The following is a 21831-nucleotide window of genomic DNA, read 5'->3' as shown; positions in this document are numbered from 1 at the left end:
AATATTAATCTCGACTCACATTTCAACAGAAGCATTGCCTAGTTAAAACTTTATCAACAATCAACTCCGCGTTACAACAATCGATAATTGAACACCAAGAATAGTTAAATGAATTTATTTACAAAATATCTCACAATAAACTATATACTATTCTCTACACAAGTGTACAAAGGAATATATCATTTGTACAGAAAATTAAATCTTTGCAGTATTTAAACGGGCCAGCGTTTTAAAGAACTCGTTGGTAAAACTCTACAAATTTTCTACACCAAAATGGAAGAAACAGACTCGATGAATTTAATATAAAACTTTTGGGATCTTTAAGACCAACAGTTATAATTTATTAATGGATTTCATTTGCACAACACGTAACAAATCTATCTACATATATAGGAGAGTGTAGGGCGAGGTGTGGGGGTGCCGCCGCGGGAAAGCCAACGCAAGCCGTGCGCCGTCGTCACTACACTACCGGTCACACTGTCGAGCGACACTTCAAGTCTCACGTATTATATTTATGTGGGAGATGCCACATGAGCGGCGATGTAACGCTGGATGCGTGACTCATAAAGAAAAAGTTACACACGAGGGCACAGAGAGGCAGCACAGTACTCCTTAACATCCACACTTACTGTCAAAAGCACTGTTCGGCGTCTAATTTTAAAACATTATCAATATTATACTGGCCTGTTGTTATGCTTCACATTCCCCCGTGTAAAAAATTCGAATTGATACTCCAAGATTTTTGACAACTTGACAGTTATCGTATTTGACAACTTAATGGCTTTGAATCAATTAGCAGCAATTTAGCCGGCCATGTGACATCTCACTTAGAACTATATATCGGTTCGTATTGTTGGATTTAACAATAATTCTTATACAATATATTTCCACACAAACCCTGTTTTTAATTTTAATGAGTTAATAAACATTAGGATCGTTTTATTTCGTGCCATGACAGATACAAATATAACAAATAAGTATGCATTTTGTAACATAAATCATTATAAGAGCAAATATCTAATTAACAAAAATACTTACATGAATTAAATAAAAAATACGGCAAAAGCAAAATCAAAATAGATTCTTACTTATATTTCACCAACTAACAATAAGGAACATTTCCTGATGCACCTTCAAAAGTCAGGGGTGATCAACCTTTTTATACTTATCATCCAGTTCACTATATTGTGTGAATAAAAAACCCTAAGAAACATGCCATTTTACCAGCAATGATAAATATGTTACCCAATAGACTTTTATTTTAGAATATAGGAATTAAAATCTAATTAGTGGTTAGGAAAGGTTGACTGGTATCAAGAATCAAAAAGGTACGAATATTGAAAATTAATTAAACAATTATCGTATTACGTATTCAGATGAAACATTGTATGCAGTTTGATGTAATGTATTCCAACACTAAATCACATGTATGAAAACTTATTGGCATCTCTTTCATTCCCTTTGCAACAAATGTGATAACAGTATATTTCTATACAAATGTTTCGTCAGTGAAAACCGATGGTTAAATTAAACTACAACTACCCAACGATACAAACCGACCTAAGTAATACAGTGTAATACAAATTTTAGTAGGCGTTATCGTTTACCATTAAATATTCATTACACATTTTTTTTTTTAATTTATAGCTAAAATTATATTGTCATTGATTGTCAACCTTCAGATTTATGGTACACATATTCAGTTTTAACTAAACTGTTCAATTAAAATGTAAGCGTGTACTTTATTGTATAATTTAACTGACAGTGAAAATGTTGTCGACACACGTTTCAACTGAACAACGACTCGACTAAGTACATTCGCTTCGAAGCGATTTCATAATGAACTTCAAAAATGTATAGAACTGACAATAACTTTCGTTAAGTCACGTGATTATCGTGCGTCAGTCCCATACATTTTTTGAACTTCGATATTTAATCGCATCAAAGCGAATGCACTTTGTCTAACTAGTTTAGTTAAAACTGAAGATATGTAGCTGGCTATTTAGATGTTTTAATGTATTTCGTGCATGAATTCCTTGTTACAAGCGATCAATGATTTTTCAACATTTTTTTTTCGATTACATTGTTACCTGATATAAAAGTATTAATCGTAATTAAATCCCGTCGTGCGTAAAAAAGAAATACATATTATAATTTTTATTTTATTTTATCATTCTTTAAAACACTAATAAGTTATTTTATAAATACTATAAATAACAAGACATTTAAATTTATCTACACTAGTTTGTTTATTCAAATATTTTCAATGCATTGTACATTTGATGATTTAATTGGATTAAAAAAAATATGACACAATAAATAGGTTAGGTTACTACATACATTAAAAAAGCAAAAGGTGGTATATTTAAAGAAATAATAACGGTTAGACAGGACATTTAAAAATAAATTATTAACGGAGCCTACTCTAAATTAGAGGCGACTAGGCCATAGTTAACCACGCTGGCCAAGTACGGGTTGGTTGACTTCACACATATCTTTGATATTCTTCTCAGATATGTGCAGGTTGCATCACGATGTTTTCCTTCACCGTAAGAACGTCGGATAAATGTACATATGTAAATCGGAAATCAAAAAACACATTGGTACATGGCGTGATTCGAACCCACGACCCTGCACGTCAAGTGCTTGACACCAGCAAACCTGACCTGACAAAAAATATTAATTTCGTTTAATTTACGCACGATGGGTATGATAAAGTTTAAATATCTTTAAATTATTATATTTTAAGTTTAGTTATTTAGTACATATTAGTTTTCTGCTCAGCAATATTCGACTTTATTTAGCATAGGAAATACACCTAAGTACATAACATACTACAACTACATATTCCTCTTGCAAAAAGTTATTTTTTTAAATAGTTTATAAATTTATTTTATAGATTGAATAATTAACAATGTGATTTTTTTTTCAGTTATTATAACCTAATGAATAGCATGATAAACAAAGAACAATGGTGCAATACGCGAATAAGAAAAGAAATCATCTGGCCGAAGGAATTCGTGAACGATTGTTAGTTACGTTAGGCGAGGTCAAAACAAGTACTATCGCCGGATTATATGGAAAGCTTTGGATATATGATGACGGGACATAGTTACAGATGAGTTTAAATCATTGCATGTACTTGAAAACGATGAATATAGTGATACAGTCAACATACAAAGCTCTCCATATAACCCTACCTTAAGTATTCAGTATCACAAACGAGAAATAGGTAAAACAGTAAAGTATCAAAAACATTGTGTCCCATATCAGTCGTGTTATTTGTGCAATGCTATTATAATAAACAGTAATAACAAAACTTCGCCTTGAAGTGTAGCTCAAAAGTTGTTTGTAACCAAACAGCCTCCGGCAGACATATAAACAAGTGTAATAAATACGTTACATTCTCTATTTAAAATGGACCAATCATGGCAGTGACAGTTGCATCAGTGCTGTCATTGGTCAATTTCTACCACTCTTATATGTCTAACAGACGCACTTCATAAGAACTGAGATGCTATTTCGGAATTTCGAATGATCATAGAAACGTTGTTTAGTTATATAGTTAGTCCTAAAACAAATCGAATGTTCGACGTTCGAAAATAGCAAATAGACCTTGAGATTGCGACCTCAAACGAAATTATACCATTCCTTCATAGAATTAGCGACTCGTAAAAATGCTCCACTAAATCTATTTTTAGTTTAATATACCGTTATATAATTATAGATATTAATTGAATAATGAACAAGGATTATTTCGAATATTTAACTTTCAATCAAAACTGTTTTGCTTTTGCTTCACCTGCCGGACGTCGCCAACCGATCCGATCACGCAATCGCTCGTTCTACGACGGATGTCCATCGCTACCGCTGTACGAGCTACTTCTGATATGGTCTCAGTCTCAAGACAGTCCATACGTCTGATCTACGATACGATATCCCTACTCGACCTACTGACTTGTGTCCACTGTCGACACCCTAATACCACTTCCCAAACAATACTTGTCAACTATTTTGGTATGTGGTAAAAATGTTGGTGGATTCTGGGAAGGTACTGGTGATCTGCAACAATGTAAAGTTTTCAGTGTCGAATGTGTACGCAAGCCTCTGATATGTGGGATGATGTGTGTAGCGCTTCGGGCCGTCCGTCGCCGCCCCGCCTAACTGGTACAAAACTGGAGCGCACATACATATATATTATATACAATGTACAATACAATATGTTAACGCTATAGCTACAGACGCTACGGGGCGGGACGCCGGCGGCAGCGAGGCTCCTGCCTCACGCGTCAGAAGGTAAACTTTCTCAGAATAATATACATCATAAGTTGCTCTATATATAACAAATATTAGACGAACGCGCACCACGTTCGTTAAAAACATAATATACAGCAGAATCGTAGCACTCTTTCGATTCAATAAAAAAATTGACTAGAAAATTTCAATTCGCTATGAGCACTATGTGTGCGTGGAGGGCGAGGAGAATATGTCGGCGGCGTGCCACGCCTCCGCCTCCTCCTCCGCGTCGTACTGCTGCAGGAACGGGTTGGTGGAACTGTAGCGCGGGCTCAATCCGCCACTCGCAGCGCTCGAGTTGAGCGTCACCGCAAGGCCGGCCGAGGTCCCCGGGATGGCAGAGCGCGGGGACTCTCGTGGCGTCGTCTCCCTTGGTGTCATCTCTCGCGGCGTTAAGTCTCGAGGTGTAAGGTCGCGCGGGGTTAACTCTCGCGGCGTCATATCTCGCGGCGTCAGGTCTCGCGGCGTAAGATCACGCGGCGTTAAGTCTCGCGGCGTGGTCTCACGCGGTGTGCGCGGAGAGTCACGCGGAGAGGCGCGAGGAGAGGCCCGAGGTGAGTTCCTGGGTGAGGAGCGCGGGGAAGCGGCGCGCTCCGGCTGCCTCAGGATGGACGACACGGAGCCGCCATGTTTGATAGTGTCCGCCGGGCTGTGGCTTCCGGAGCTGCTACTGGGGGAACCGGGAGATGAGACTGTCACCTGCCGGGAGCGAGGAGGAGCGGGCAGAGGGCCGCGCAGCGGCGACTGCGGACGATATTGGCCTGCCCTGACTGATGAGAGAACCTGCAATAAATTAAATATTTAAAATTAAAAATTATACTTAGGTTTAAGATTTGTTGATAAAGAAAGTAATTTGATAAATGTACATACATGTGCGGGCGGCGATCGGTCGACTCCGTGCCGAGCCAAGAGAGCTGGCGGCGGAGATGCTGCTGATGCTGCCGCTGGAGGCCGAAATGGACTGGCTGAGGGCAGAACTCGGCCTATGCAACAAGTTAAAAATTACTAAAGTCTGATTATGTTGTATTAAACTCAGCTAATATAATTTATGTCAAGCTTCCAACGGAAAGCACGAGACTTTGTTTCGTATTAAAGTACTAAAAATATTAGTATAAGAATGGAGACCTTGGGGTAGGGTGGCTGAGCCCGCTGGCGATGCACTGGCTCTGTTTCCACGCGGCCCGGTTGCTGGCTCGCCGCGCCGAACTGTCTACAAACATACATGCGTTAAGGTACCGCTTAGCCATTAGTCTGTTGAATACATTTGGTACATACACACTGCAACTTTGCATCTCTGAAGTTATTAAGTAAACTTTGTTAAAGTTAATAGGAATATCTTCTGCAAGAGTTTCGCATTTTTTTATAATATAAAATATCTTCAGAGATCCAAAGTTTCGTAGAGAGCATAAAATCTTTTCGTGTTATGCGTAAAATGTAAGTGAATTTTGAAAATTGTTGAATATATTTGAAAGTTTTATATTGTAAATGTTTCTAGTGATACTAATTGCCAATAAAAATTTATATAACTCAGTTAGTTCAAAATGTAGTACAAGAAAACATTTAACACTGAATGAAAACAAACAACATGCAAAATAAGTATACTGTTGAACATATTAGTATAAAATAAAATATCCCCTATTAAGATGGTGATGGAAATCGATAGGTAGGTAGATAGCATGATGATATAAATAGCATATAAAAATAAATAAAATGTGTTAAAGTCTTCTCGAGATCGATTACTAGTTATTCTCTAGTAAAAATTACACACCTTACAAACCATTCTAATTATCTAAAAATAGCATAAAACAGGAGCAGGGATAATGAAGTCTTGTAAAGACGTGCTAACTACAAAATTATATTACGTGTATGGAAGTATTTTGTATGGCATATGGTAGAAGCAGAAGTCTACCGGTCGTGCTATGAGCGTTCGTTGCGGGTCTCGGCGGGTCTACATTCGGTGCTCTGTGGCATTGGAGGTGACATTACCTGAACGTTTAGGCGGGGGCCATATTTGGAGTAAACACTGTAGTACGTGTATGGGTCTTTTATAGTCTAGTTCATTAGGGGGTTGTGAGTGTAGCATGAGAGGCGGCGCGAGGGCCACGGCGAGGTGTTGTGGCGACATCTTGTTGCGGTCCTGTGCAGCTACCACCAGAGCTAAAGCAGAAAGATAACGATGAATCATACGAAGTATCAAATTATGTTATAACCTCTTCAATTTAACGTCAATAACAGCTATTTCACAGAAATACAATCTCTCCATACTATCTGGACCAGTGCCGGGATCGTTACGTATTCTTCTTTTACTCCTACCTCTCCACCCACTGAAATATAGTCAATAGCAATGATCGCTAAAGTTTAACTCACACAGAATTCTCCAAATTGACATTTTACATTTAATATTATTCAAAACCAGATTTACATGAATATTACAGGATATACCTAAATGATCAAGCAGGAAGACTAGTGTAGCGCGCGCAGCCCGAGGCAGACATTCCACAATCGATGCCATCAGCCGAGCGTTACCTTCCCGATCGTCTGGAAGACATACCCCTAGAACATGAAGAAATAAATTTGAATTCAAGACAGATAAGACATATAGCTCAATATGACATTTAACGATTAATTAAATTTGACGAAGAAAAGGGTAAAATTACATAGAGTTGGAGAACAAATTATAAATTACATTACCGAGAGCGTCTAATGTCATTTGATACAAGCAGCGACTGAAGAGCGGTTGCGGCAGCTCTCTCAGGTAATCCTTGAGAAGGCCAGTGATGACGTTGATATCAGGAACAGAATCTGGAGTTAGCTCAACACCTCGAGCATTGCGCTCGAACGCTTCCCGTAAGATTCGCTTTTTACTTGCCGCACCGCACAATCTATATAGACCTGTGAATAAATTCCACAAAATAAATTATATATATCGACTCGATTGCTTAAATTATCATTTCATTGTATTCTCCGTCACAGTCATTCATGTTTAAGCTGTAGTTATGCACAGTTTAAAGCGTCTCCTAAATTGTAATTAAGTCAAGTTTACAGAGATTGATATTCTGTTAATAAAAGTGTAAATTACAACGCACCTATGATATCCAGGCCACGACGTTCAATCTCCTCGACACAGCGCCTCACAATTAGCGGCACAGGCGGGGCGTGCGAGGGGCGCACTTCCCGCGCTACGACTGACTCCAGCTCGGCGCCGAAGAGCGGCGGCGGTGCAAGGCGAGCAGCAGCGGGCCGCCGCCGGAACAGCTCGTTTGGTTCCGTGTGCCGCAGCCGCACGTACAACGTGCCGCGAGGTTCCAACTGTTTGTCAAATGTTACATTGATAGTACTGTATCATTCTCCTATTGTTCATCAATTTTTGAATAACTCAACGCTAAACAAACCTCATCAAACTTAATCTTAAACAATATTGACTATTTTCGGGAAGTACATTTCTGTAATATTGCTATCAGTATATATGTATTCAAAATAATGTTCTTTTGATATTTTCATCAATATCCCTTAAGAGATAAAGTCTACTCAGAAGTCATTGTAATTAATAGACTGTTTCTTTTCCTTACCTTTATAGCAACCTGATGTAAGGGCGGCGCGACGTTGAGGACGTCTGGTAACAGCGCCAAACCGCGATAGCACAGTTTGTGACGGTGCTGCGGGTCCCACGAGTATACCAGCACGTCCAGCTGCCGGTTGTCCACCAGCTCCAGTTCGAACGACTCATCCCACTCGAAGCTCAGCTCCCCCGTGCGCACCTTTGCAGAACAATACTTTTAATATAACCGACGTAGAAAACTATAACATTTTAATGACATCAATATTAAAAACAATTTTTACCACAGTCCTAGCTTTATGGACTCTATCACATTCCAGGACACAGTAAAGGTCTCTGGGAGTGACTGGAGGTTGTATGGGCGCCAGCGGGCCCGAGGGTGGAGAGTCAGGTGAGTAACCCGTAGGGTGCGTCCGCAACTCACGCCCCGCCACCAGGTGTATCCAAAGCATCCCCGATATACCCCCGCCCGACAACCGGGAGAGCCCTGTCATCGAAGAAGACAGTCCACCGGTGGCAGGCTTCTCGACTTTGTATTTAACGAAATCTGAAAAAGACGATTCTTTTGGAAATGTATTGTTACTACTCATAACTATGTTTTACAAAGGTGCGGGTTTCACACTTGGACGAATACGTTTCCCATTCACTCAAAGCCTCCTGCATACCGTAACTGTCTTTGATCTGAAACAACCTATAATTTGCAATAATAAATGGAAAATAATAAGTTCCAAGGAAACCATTACGGACCATTAATATTAAAATCCAAAACCCGCTGGTGTCTTGAGCTGGGCGTTGGCACGGGGCTGGGGTTGGGACAGTTAAAGCGGGACCCTAGCTCGAGCAGCTGTCGCACGCGGCGTGTCGACGGTGAGCCGCTGGGTCCCAGCTGTTGCGAGGAGAGTGAGCGCGCTGGCAAGTGCCGCGGCCGCTCCATGCGTCGCGCCAAGCCTAGTGAGGAACCGAACCGGCTACCGCTCTCCATCTGTATGTGTACATATAACATATATAACATACATAAAAGAGACACTTGTAAACATACACGTGTCTTACTGCCGCACTCAGATTGATTAATTGGTAACTGACAGACGTCCAGAAGGAAGGCCCACTAACCATAATCTTACTGAATAATAAAAATGCTCAGGAAGAGAGAGAGAGAGAGAGATACAGTTTAACTTAAGTTTAGACGAGTGGCCATTTAAAGTAAATTGTACTTTCACACTTAGTTTCCAAGAAGCACTAACTTAATTATCATGTGAAAGTTATTGTTTTTTTAATTTAGATGTACATATATACATTTACATTATATAACTTTTATTGAAACTTAAGCAAATTTTTTTACGCTGTTTTAGTAAGCAAAAGTGATTGACAAAATATAAAATTGCAATTAATGTTTTGCTTTAGACTATCCGGTATGAAAATAAATACAGCAGCTCTAATAAAGAATGTTAAAAGAAAAGTAGAGGTTTCATGAAAAAAAGTGATAAGAGAAACATCAGATGATGATTAGGTGATTTTTTGATGCTGTCCCATAAATAGAAGAAATGTTCTTATGCAACATTTTTTGGAGATATATCTTATGTAGAGTATAATTATTTAAGCATATATTACATAATGAAAACTTAAATATATACAAGTACTTAATAAAAATAAAATAAAAATAATACTTACGTTTTTGAGCGCGTCGTGTATATTTTCAGCGGAATAGTGTGTAGGAAGGCGAGGGCGTAGTGTTTCGTAAAGTGCACTAGTTGAGGGCGCTCGTGACAGCCATGCACGGTACTCATCGGATGTGAACACTGAAGGCGAAGAAGGCAGACGACCTGTCATCGATGAGGCAAAGTCATTCAAAAACGTCCACACTTACCTCACAAATATATTTGTTGGCAAAGAATAATGTTACACATTTTGTGATTCGACAAAAAGTAAATGGTGAAATTAAATAGCCAAAATAAAAAGACATGTTTATTTATATAATAATCAAGAATACCTCTGGAAGAACGAAGGTCTAAACGCGATGAAAGTGGTTCGGGTTCGTCTTGGAGAACGCTACCGGCACGTCTTGATAAGCCCAATCTGATGGAGATAAAACAAAATTTCAATGGTAGTTTAAGTGGGGAACCATAAGTCTCGATAAACAAAAAGTCACCTTTGGCCTGTTCCCCTGACATCTCTTGGTAACGAATTGAATTTTGATCCGATATCTCTTCCTAAGGTACTGCTCCTATAACCACTTAGACCCGAATAGTATGGAGTTCTAGTAGGAGCTGTTGCTTCCGTATCCGAAGAATAATCCAAGCTTCGATTCCTGCGCGTTGTGCCGAATTTACTGCTGTATGAAGGCAGTCCCAAACCGGTTGTACCATATCCACCTCCTAGAGTTGAACCCAAACCGGTACCGGTGAGTCCAGCACCGAGTCCTGTGCTCGACAATCCGGATCCCACTAAGCTGGATCCAGTTAGGCCACTGAGGCCTGTGGTTGAGAGACCGGAAGGTAATCCCGATCCACCGAGGCCAGAACCAGATAAACCAGTTCCTGTTAATCCACTGCCTGGTAGAGGTGGACCGGTCATTCCAACGCCACCGTATCTATGATTGTATCTTGACAAACTGGCTGCTGCAATCATAGGAAATAGAAAGTTAATATCATTTCAAGTCTAGTAAATCCAAAGATGGATTGAATTGAATTGGGTAAGCGGGTTTTTTTTACCTCCTCCGGTAGCAGCGGACGCTTTCAAGCTGGACCTAAGCAGCGAGTGTCGGCCGAAGTCGGAGTGGGTCTCGGCGCGTGGCAGCTGTTGCTCCGATCCCGAGCGCGGGACTCGCCCGCCGAACCGAGTGCTAGGTAAATACAAATCCATACACACAACAACTTTGTTTCTTACACAAGTTACATTTACGTTTAAAATGATTTAGGCCGATATTTATTTTTACTGAAATTTCCGACAAGAAAATTACAGACAAAATAAGTTATCTTTTCTAAGACCTCTTACCTTCCACTCTCCTGCGGATAGAATGAGTGCACTTTCTCCGCGAGGCTCTCTAGCGTATTAGGGTAGGAACGCTCGTAGGGAACGAAGTGTGTCGCCGTAGACTTTGGCTGTTCGGTTATAACGGGTGGTGGCGGCCGATAACTGAAAATTGAATAAAAAGGCTAAGCGTTTGTAGATTTTTTAAATTGATTTAGTGGAAGAAAAGTCCCCATTCATAGAAATATCATCTTTCTTAATTAAAACGTTTGGTTTCGATGTATCTAATTACCTCCAAGTGGAATGATCTGACGGCGGCCTTGAGTTATAATATAGGTCGAGGGGCGTGGCATCAGGTGACAGTGTCCCGAGCTGTAATCTGTTCCTCTCCTCTCTGCCGTCGCCGACCGGCCGCACGCCGCCGCCAGGTCCCCCCGTCGAACGGAGGGTCCCGTGTCTGTGATATTAAATTATATTCTGAGTTTACCTTTAGTTAAAAATCAATTAATATAATTGTAACTATCGTAACTAAAAGCACCAACTAATCTTTTTAGCTTTATTGATATTGAGCAAGCTTTAAATTCCATGGAAAAGATGATGAGGATGACTTGGTAACTTCAAAGTAATGGACAAGTTTTTAATGATAACCCACTTTTTCATTCGTTATAACACTAATCAACATAATGATAGTTTGGTAAATAAACGAAGTCAGAAATACGTGGTAGAACAACTTACTGTGAATATAGGCCATCAACTCGGTCTCTGTCGCGGTCGTCATCGTCCCGGCAGTCCCTCTTTAGCACGACAACAGGCGGCGGTTTGTGTTCGGTGCGTGGCAGCGACGGCGAACCCGGCCCTGATTTACCTGCAGTATTAGTGTACTCTCATAACGAAAAGAATTCAGAGACAGAAAAAAATGAAGAGAAGATAAATATAACATGAGAAGAAAAAGAATAAATATAAACTATACTGTTGCTATTTCACATAAACTGTGATTCGAATTGATTGTGGAAGTATCTTTAGAATATAGAGTTGGAGTCTAGAATTCAAGACAAGAAGGGTCTAAACCCGGTCTTTTAGCAGATAATTTAATGTTGTGTTACTTTAGTTTTCTACCTTTAAATAAAATTTTAATTATATCAATCCTAATAAAGTTGTTAACTTTATATTTTTACCTTTCCTCTGCCTTGTACACAACAACAACCTTCTTGGTATCGACATAATTATGACCACATCATCTAAAGACATTCGCCTGACGTCCACCAAGTTCACAGCTAAGATCTCATCACCGACTTTCAGACATCCACTGTTGTATACTGCTGACTCGAGAGCTATCCGGGAAATGAATACTCCATCTGTCCTCCCTCCGCCGTCCCCTTCCCTGATGTACAAACCTAGGGTCTGACCAGGACGCTTTACTATCTCCACCAGTTGGACTACATGGCGGGTGTCCTGTGAAATTAATAAACAAGTTAGATATACATTAGAATCTGTAACAATTCTTTGTCTTGTTTTTGACATTCACTTAGTCAAATATAAGTATGCATATAAATAATCACTTAGTCTAAAAATAGACTTAAATATTGGTGCAATAAAGAAAACTAATAAGTACCTGATTGAATTAAAAATACATTTTTAATTTCCGCAATAATCCATACAAAGTCGACAAACAACTATATTAAATGACTGGTGATTTAGTTTAATTCAATTCATTAAAAAAGCTTTGCATAAAAATAACACAAAAGGTTCTATTTTTTCCACACAGCATCCTTTTGTAACTACAAGAATATAAAAGCCGTCCTTCCGACAACAGTTACAAAAGAGCGCAATTGCAAACCGCAAAGTGCTGAGATATGTAAACGTATGCGGTCCAATCGACCGCAGGATCCCGGCGTTGCATAGCTAGACGCGGGAACAAACTGCTGGCATACCAACAATGCTGGTCCAGATTGCGTACATTCCGCGCGATCTAGGCCAACCCCGAACAATAGGACTGAAGCACCGCGCTCTTTTAACCGATCTCACCTAGGTTACGTCGAATATTCGGGTCAATAGAGCATTGGACATTACCCGTTTTAATGTTAATTTGAGGCTGTTTATGGAGGATGGGTACGTAACGAACAAAAGATAAAAAGGGCAAAGACATTCGTGTAATTTACCGCGAGTATCTGATGAAAAAAAAATCCAAAATAAATTTTGATAATTTTTTTATGAAGGGAAATAAATCGTGATAGCGCTATCTCCCTTTGCGATGAGCGGGTATAGGTCACACATTAGTTATCGTCTGGATAACATTCATTTGCAAATGTTAAAATATTATCTGGACTGAACGACATAATTTCCATGAATTCAAAAGTTCAAATTTAATTATATAAAAACTAATACGCACTAACATTATGTTACTTTTAGTATGAAAAGAAAAGTAATTTAAAATATTACTCAATTCGTTGCCAAGATGGAGAATCATATTATAAAGCGATAGAATCGCAACCATATTTTATTCCAGAAAAGTAATCTTGCAGTTTCCTTAACCCAGATAAACGACCGAGATGATTGCTTGCGACAAATCAATAAAACTTTTACAAACTAACCCAATAATAGCTTAGATAAGAATAGTGATATCCATCTTTACTTCTACAAAAAGGAACCAAGTCTACTCTTTTTGGGACACAGACAAAACTAATATTATAATACCAAATATAAAGACAAAATATGTATAAGGAAGATCGCCTATTAGGTGGACCGACCAAATCAGAGAGGCTGTAGAGAGTAGAGATGTAGACTAAGGACGAGTGGCGGCGCCTGGTAAAGCGGGTCACTGACACTTGATGACCACGACCAGTCCAGAAGAAGAAGAATGTGTAAGTGATAACATCATAACAAAACATTGATGAATAATTGTAGCGATAGATGAGTCATATCAGCTTCTATGATATTTAAAATAAGCTAACAAACCTGAAGGGAGAAGAATTTCTTGGCGGCTTCTATGTTGTTTCTTCCAACTTGTCTCAACTCCAATATCCTCACTATCATCTCCCCACGACGCTCCACGGCCTGTGAAAGAAACAGAATAAGCATCAGCTCACTATACTTCCCTATTGAGGGCCTCGGAGCCTACAATATATATTAGGGTTGATTAAGCCATAGTCCCATCTTCTTATTCCACTTCATCATTTTTTGAATTCTGTTCAATTTAACTGAATAATAGCAACGTAGTACTTCTAATATGACTTTCGAATTAAATTTTAATTTTCTTTTATACTCGTTAGCGAAGCATTCACAGAATACAATGTTTGTAATTATATGCTGCGGACTCAAGGCTGTTTACTCTATAGCCTTAATTTTTTGCATACATACACTATAACATGAAAATATAAATAGATAAATATCATAAAAGAAATGTGAAATACCACGACCACACAGAAGACAGGCGTCAAGTGGAAGCAATTTCGCGTTTCGTCTGATGAGTGTGCGTCCCGGAGGCCTTATTCAGTCGTCTTTCCTTTCCCACCCTTTTTCGTATAAGGAAAGGATGGGAAGTGGAAGTGGACTTTCCGGATGAGAGGATGCATGGAAAGGAAAAGTGTTTTCTTTCTGTGCATCCTCTCCTCCGTCGATTAAAGGTAGGCAACGAATATGTAATTGCGTATGTCTATGGGCAACGGTCACTTCGCTATTTCAGCGATTTCAGGTGGCCGCTCGCTCGTTTGCCACCTTGTGATATAAAAGAAATGTAAGAAGAAAGACGAACAAGAAACTGTTGAAGAAGATGATTACAAAATGTTATTTTAGACGTCCAGTTCAAAGTAAATATTGATTGCAATATTTTTTGAACAGTGTTTGCATGTTATTAAGTAATGTTTTCAGAATATATTCTATGTCGATATTTTAGATGTAAAATAAATGTAGAGGCATAAAGCAGTAAGAAATGTTGTTTACCTCGAGCGCCGCGGCCGTGGTAGCGTCGTGGTCGTTCTCGACCATCTCAATCTGCCTGAATATTTCATTGCTCACACCCGATACCTGAAATACGATCCAAACTTATATTCTAGACAGTCCGAGTTTATTTATAAGCTTCCGATCTCATCTCTTCTGTAGACTTTGAGTATATTTTGAGCTTCAGAGATTAAGATACCTTCTTATTAATTAAACATTAAGAACTCGCTTCCATAAAGAACGTAAGAAGCCTAACGTGTGTGGTATAAATTATACACAACAACGTATACAGTATGCCATACACGTTATGCCGACCTTCTGCTTGTAATTTGTGTACGTCAAGGTCAAAAAATCTAACGTATATGACTTAAACAAAGTGTAGGGTGCAGTCAATTCAGTTCTATTTGCAAGTGACAAGAAAGCAGCAAGCGGCTAACCCATGTACCTTTCGGAAGTCCGGCTGCAGCACGCAGGGCGGGGCGTGGTTGGCGCGCGCTGGCTGCGGTGGCCCGGGCGGCGCGCGGCCCGGCGACGCCGTCAGGTCCGGCGCCGCGCGCCCGTTCTCCTAAACACAACCAAACCTCATTAACGTCTCCTTAAAGAAACACATCATTAGAATGGGAAAATAAAGCCCTAAAACTAGGCGTTTAATGATTTTAATTCTTAAGTGAACTGAATAAATAGTTTTGACTGATAAATGCGGAAGTTAGTGCCTCTTGACCGCTTCTCTTCTTAATTTCGCGTTTTTCTAATAAATTTGTTGGGCTGAGCTCGTCGTTAAGCTCTTAAAGAAAAAAACAAGTGTGAAATGTGTACTCATATTAATATGGAAAGTGTTAGGTTTGAAAGTTAAAAAAAACTATATTAATTTTAAGGTTATACTTTATTAAAATGTCATTGGATCATAGATATTTCTATGCTCTTGTATTGCATGTCAGTTGTAAATAAAATTCAAACGCTATGCATCTAACCTCCCAGTGTACCGTTCATTCGTTCTATTGTTAAAAGTAGGTCGGGGGGCGGGAGATTGCATCTCCATCACAATATCGATATTCGACGCGTCCTATATTGTATTTAGTAATTGGCGTGTCAACCTTCGAATAAACCACAAAGTAAATAATGATAGAGCATTGATAAATATATAAGCCACTAAATGAACTAAATTAAAAAACTCGAATTAATTTATTTACAATAACATATCTAAGACTGCTGAACAATATATTGATTGGAATATGAAAGCCATTCTAAAATATAGGTTTACATACGCGTACGAATTGAGCGAACTCTTCTATTAGCAAATTCTCCTTGACCTTTTATTAACTACGAAGTTAACAATCATAAATATCGTCTTTCATTTGTCACAGTTGGATTAAATCTTACTGTGACATTTCATTTGCTTCGCAAAATGTATTACATTCCTTTCGTTAACATAAAGAAAAAAAAAGCAATTGGAATACCGCCGGCCAACCCTTTTCATTCAGGAGTTATTACTCGACAAACGTAACTCCGTCGGCTTATTTCCGTTCCGTTCAGCCATCGACGGGGACAAATTCCCGCATCCTATTTTCTTTCCGCTCTGGAATCAATGTATATGGAACACTGACGGATAATAAACCATGAAACTGTATTTGCAATAACGTTTGTTATTAAAATGTAGGTCGATGGAATCGTGAATATCTGAAGTAGATGTATGAAGCAATAGTTCAACTCCATTATACATAGTAATTATTGTAGGACAAGTAATAACCCAATCTTTGGAAGATTTGACTCGACACCAAAAAAGAGGGTGACTCTAAATTCTCACCCAGGGCATTAGAAATGTTAAAACTGGCCCTAATTATACTGAAATTTAGAGTAGTTAACAGAAAATACGATTTTAATTTGAATAAAAGGGCAAACGTTACGGTGATGCTATAGAGATCCTAGAGCTACTTCGCAAACAGCTTCAGTTAGTACAATGTTTTCACGCGTTTGTGAAGGATTTAAGCAAGATAGAATGTATATAATATTACAGCATAACCATTAAATTAATTAAACTATTTACATAGTAAATACATTCTAAATTATTATACATAAACAAATGATTAATGTATATAAAAGTTTTTTTTTTTTTAAATCAAAGGGAACGCGGAAGCTCAAACAGGAAGTCATTTGTTATAAAAAAATGGCCGCCTGTTTTAAAATGCTACATCACTGAGACAAAATAGGATACCGCTGTTAACATAAAAAGCGTGAGCACAACAAAGCAGATTGTTGGAGCTTTGTTGTTTTATTTATTTACACAAAAGTAGGAAAAATATTAACCTCGATATTATCATAAACATAAACTTGAAAAAATATTACATTTATTCTTAAAATTATATTTGTAATATTGTCTCTGTACATGTACACTAAACAAAAACAGATTAATTGTCGGTGTCTAAGACCTAAGTCCCTGTATAAAACATTTCGTCATCCCTATTATCTTTGATAAGACAGAGATAACAATATTTATACAGGAAATTTGGTCTCAGTAACCAATGATAAATCGCCGATTAATAACTTAAACGTAGTAACATGCAAAAATCATCGTGATATTTTTTTATCTTCTAAGACTACCTAAAGAATTCAGCTAATATTTGTTTGACGGGGGATAAGCTATCATAATGGTATTTTTTCACTTAAAAAATATACGGATAACCCGTCTTGCAATATTACATTTATTACTTTTTGTCGTACGTGAGTAGACTATTTAATAAAAGTTGGAGAGGAAGATATTGGTACACACTGAAATACGATATTCAGTCTCTTTCGTAAGCTTTTCCTGAACTAAATTTATAGTAAAGATCATAGAAAGAAGATTTATAGAACAGTATAATATCAGTATAGATATATTAAGCTAAGATAAAAAGGTACTTTTACTTTAGCTTTAGATTTTTTTTACATATATTGTTATTTAACTTTTTAAGGCTTTCGGAAACGTATCGCAACTAAAAGCTACGAAAAGAAACGATACATTTACACAACCCTGAAAAAGCTAATGCAAAATAACATAGAATGTTGACCTGTTAAGTTAGTACTCCCGTCAGTCTAGACTGTAGACAAATTCGGCAAATGAACAGTTTTGTTTCCATGCGATGCGAATGCGTGGGAAATTTGGCGGTCGATCGAGTTCGGAGACGGCGGGGTGTCGGTCGGGGGTCGGGGGCCCTGACCTAGTTCCCCTCGCCCCGCCACCCGCGCCCCATCGCGTACGCACGAGGTCACTGTACTGCAGCTGCAAGCCTCCGAATGCCGCAGAGGTGAGTGGACTTGTGCCGTGAATACAGAATCGTCTCACCTCTACGGCAATGACTTCCCTTTGAACTTCTATGATAATAAATTACACTTGGTACCTCTAAGAAAAGGTAAAAATTAGATATTGGCATAACGTAGATAGATCTGTCAACTTATACCGGCATTAGTGCCCTTTGGTTAAGTCGTCTTTTATTTCTTGTATATATTATACTAGCTGTCGCCCGCGACTCCGTCTGCGCACAATTGAAAAAAAAATTAAATTCGTAGCGTATGTGTTCTTCCAGACTATGGTCTACGTTTATGCCAAATTTAAGCGGGATCTGTTCAGCCGTTCTGGATATACCTTCAAATATACATCCATTTTCATTTATAATATTAGTAAAATGTGTCTACATATATGTATAGGTACATTTGGCTCTTTGTTTAGTACTCCAAGATGCAATACAATCAACATTTTTACCTTCTGCTAAGATATATGTATATTCTCCTAATAAAATCCATTAGTAGAATGCTAAATAAAACAAATTTAATCACTCAAATCTTTGAAAAAAAAAACATATTAACGTAAAAAAATAGGTCGGCTATGAATTACGGGCCTAACCTTCTCGCAACAGTGGCTTTGTTGTAAAGAATACAATAAATAATTTTGTATAAAAATGACACTATTGTTTAAGATATTAAAAAACACATATGAAGAAACAAAGAATAAATTTTTTTAGTTTATGTTGAAATACAATTACTAAAAATTTTTCTTACTTGACTTTGTTACACAAATGAATGTGTTGTAAATAATTTCGAACATACGTAGTCTCTAAACATAAAAATTTCACCCAAAAAAATATCAATACTCTGATTCTCCGTGAATAAAGACATATTAATATTTACTTTAATAAACAAATAAATTCACAAGGAGTTCACAAGCTTTTATTTTGGACTAATGTTGTACACACATACACATTGTATAATGTAGTTATTTTTAATTGCATATATTTATCTCACGTAAAAGGCCGCCAGCTTGCAGTCTGCGATTCTTGGCAAGATCTTTCAAGAATTTAATTAGAAAACTTAAAAAAGTCGAGACGAAAAATAACATTTCAGTTAAGTTTTTAAAGTTTGCTTTAAGTAGCCACCGACTTTCTCTTATGTTGTTAGGTGTTTACTTAATTAATTCACCACTTGTATGGGTTGAAAAACTCCGTAAGTTTCGAAACTTTAACTAATTAACAAGTTGAGACAAATTCGAATAAACAGATATTTTTACCCACTTATATTTTCTGCACGATAGCCATCTTACTAATATTATGAATGCGAATCAATAGATATCTCCAGAAAGGCTCAACAGATCCTGATGAAATTTGGCACAGATATACAACATAGTCTGGAAGAACACATAGGTTACTTATTAAGTTTTTATTAAATTCCGCCAGGCTAGTGTAGCGGGCGGCGGCTAGTATTGCAATAAAATGGGACGAGATCATGGACATTCTTTATTTAGAATCATCATCATCATCAGCTCACTATACGTCCTCACCGAGGGGCTTGGAGCTTACCCTAAGTTAAGGGTGATTAACCATAGCTAACCACGCTGGCCAAGTGCTGATTGGCTGACTTCACACATATCTTTGAATTTCTTCTCAGATATGTCCAAGTTGCATCACGATGTTTTCCTTCACCGTAACACGTCCGACAAATGTACATATGTAAATCGGAAATCGAAAAACACATTGGTACATGGCGGGATTCGAACCCAGGACCTGCAGATTGCAAGTCAAGTGCTTGACCCCTGAGCAACCGACGCTCTTTTATTTCGAATACTTCGTTGCAATGCACAAATATATTTACATTTGAAATTCCTATTGAGTCTATCGATCCTATTCAAATAGCAATAACGTACGAGATAAAATCGAGATCCTTATTTCAAACTGTAAGATTTTCAATTTCCAAACGTCACACGCGCCCGCCTCAGGACAGATTAAATACAGTCGAGCTGACGTAAGCTTCATTTTGTCTAGATTGGAACTAAAGGGAACTAGGATGAACTATGTGGTTGAATTTTTTTTTATTGTTAGAAACTATTTATTTTTCAAACTTTTATTTACCCGTTACAATTTAGCTAGACTGATAGTATTAGAAACCTTTGCAACTCCACGGATTATAAGGGCTTACTAAACGTATAAAGCTTAGTGTTTACATACTCACATATATAGAAATAGAATCTAAATCGATTTACTTAGAGATATAAAAAGCTCTTAAAACAAAGACCTTCTTACGTATGTAAAGGTCAATTCTCTTCAGATCATTAAGCAAACTATACGTTATATAAGTATATGTTATTGATTACATTATATGTAGGTCTTTTTGGCAATGAGAGCGTATATCCTTGAGCGACATTGCCACGCGTATTGAATCGTAAATTTTGTTCGTACTAACATTTTCTGGTGATAGGTATTTCTGGAGATATGTAAACTATTGACTACTGAATTTTTAACTAAAATTATTTCAAAGATAAGTTTGTTACATAAAAATAGATAATTATGTATAATATTTTAATAAATGTTTATATAATAAATATTTTAATAAGCAATCTAATATCTTTAACTAATGGAATTAAATAGAAACAAAAAAAAATCGGTACTGATCAATGGTTGTAGAATGTAATTAAAATTATTTTTTATTAAAAATTTAATTTAATTACCTATCTGTATGAAATATCAGTTTTAGTACTATAAGAAATTTTGTTTTTTTTTAATTAAGAGAAAAAAATCAAAAAGATTTTTCGAACACACTGTTATATAATCGATAACTATTTAATTAAATATTGTCTCGGGACATGATAAAAAATAAAGTACGGGATGGTTGTCAATTACTTCCACAGCCAACCGTAACTAACGTACGAGGTGACAGGGAAGAATTAAACTTAGAGCTAACCAACAGCTTCCCATTAAAACATTACAATGCAGATATTACAATGTCTCCCGACCGCAGACACTGTAACACAATGGATATTTACTAAGATATAATTTCAAAGTCTCATAATTACGTTTTAAAGTGAAACTTCTTGATAGACGAGATCTTAGATTCTTTCTGTCACGAAAAAGCGTACAGCCGCGAGGGAATGCGAAACGGTTGGACCAATTTTAACAGGACTTTCACGGGAAGGTAGCTAAGGCACGCGGGCATAATTTTAGGCTTCTTTTTTAAATTCTGAGTTAACAAAAACGAGCGTGACCGCTATTTTTCTATATATGTCTCCGTTTTTAATTACAGTTATGTAAATCCATTTACAGTTACATGTGGTTCCACACGTTTTGTCAAGTATCTGATCGCATATCTTTTTCAGTTTCAAAAAATATCGCAAAGATTTATTTCCTTATCTTTTTTAAATCCGTTATCTCAAAGGAGCAGTAAAGATAAGAATAGAAAGAATGGGCTTATGAGTACTCGTGGACAGTATGAACACTTTGAGCTTCTCAGCATTGGACAGTTAAATCAGAGCGAGTCTCGTTAACGGCCTCCACAGATTAAAAAAACAAGAGACGGCCCAAGACGAAGCACTTAAAAAGACGCTCGGGGCCGCGGGATCGATGGGCGGCGTACGCCCGATCGATATGCTCGTACTACCGCCTCAATGGAGTGCGCGCGCAGCCCGGCTTACGTAACGCGCAGCGCCGACACCTGTTGCTGATACTACCTCCCAGATATAACTCGACTACATCGAAAAGTCCGCTGAGATTCATCCAACCTAACATACTGACACGCCCACACGTTTCAGTCGGGTAGCCGGTGTCATTGCACCGAGG

At 37.9% G+C, this 21831-nt stretch overlaps 1 protein-coding gene across 1 annotated transcript in view; it reads right to left on the bottom strand.

Annotated features, from left to right (window-relative positions):
• Nucleotides 1-2724: 2724 nt before the first annotated feature.
• Nucleotides 2725-21831, bottom strand: part of RhoGAP100F (Rho GTPase activating protein at 100F) — a 31407-nt gene continuing 12300 nt past the window's right edge. Inside the window, exons 2-22 of the mRNA XM_013322854.1 lie at nucleotides 15201-15320; nucleotides 14759-14842; nucleotides 13775-13873; nucleotides 11995-12271; nucleotides 11555-11684; nucleotides 11112-11276; nucleotides 10844-10984; nucleotides 10561-10691; nucleotides 9999-10467; nucleotides 9840-9925; nucleotides 9521-9672; nucleotides 8600-8834; nucleotides 8137-8399; nucleotides 7866-8054; nucleotides 7383-7605; nucleotides 6988-7188; nucleotides 6739-6849; nucleotides 6283-6453; nucleotides 5422-5502; nucleotides 5167-5279; nucleotides 2725-5079 (exon numbers count right to left, since the gene is read on the bottom strand). Of these exons, the coding sequence (XP_013178308.1) occupies nucleotides 4459-5079; nucleotides 5167-5279; nucleotides 5422-5502; nucleotides 6283-6453; nucleotides 6739-6849; nucleotides 6988-7188; nucleotides 7383-7605; nucleotides 7866-8054; nucleotides 8137-8399; nucleotides 8600-8834; nucleotides 9521-9672; nucleotides 9840-9925; nucleotides 9999-10467; nucleotides 10561-10691; nucleotides 10844-10984; nucleotides 11112-11276; nucleotides 11555-11684; nucleotides 11995-12271; nucleotides 13775-13873; nucleotides 14759-14842; nucleotides 15201-15320 (4062 nt within the window). The 3' untranslated portion in view covers nucleotides 2725-4458. The remainder of the gene's footprint in view (nucleotides 5080-5166; nucleotides 5280-5421; nucleotides 5503-6282; nucleotides 6454-6738; nucleotides 6850-6987; nucleotides 7189-7382; nucleotides 7606-7865; nucleotides 8055-8136; nucleotides 8400-8599; nucleotides 8835-9520; nucleotides 9673-9839; nucleotides 9926-9998; nucleotides 10468-10560; nucleotides 10692-10843; nucleotides 10985-11111; nucleotides 11277-11554; nucleotides 11685-11994; nucleotides 12272-13774; nucleotides 13874-14758; nucleotides 14843-15200; nucleotides 15321-21831) is intronic.

This window comes from Papilio xuthus, unplaced genomic scaffold (genome assembly GCF_000836235.2).
Source record: "Papilio xuthus unplaced genomic scaffold, Pxut_1.1 DF825928.1, whole genome shotgun sequence".
Lineage (NCBI taxonomy): Eukaryota > Metazoa > Arthropoda > Insecta > Lepidoptera > Papilionidae > Papilio > Papilio xuthus.
The sequence above is the reverse complement of the archived record's forward strand: the minus strand, read 5'-3'. Positions and strand labels throughout refer to the sequence as shown.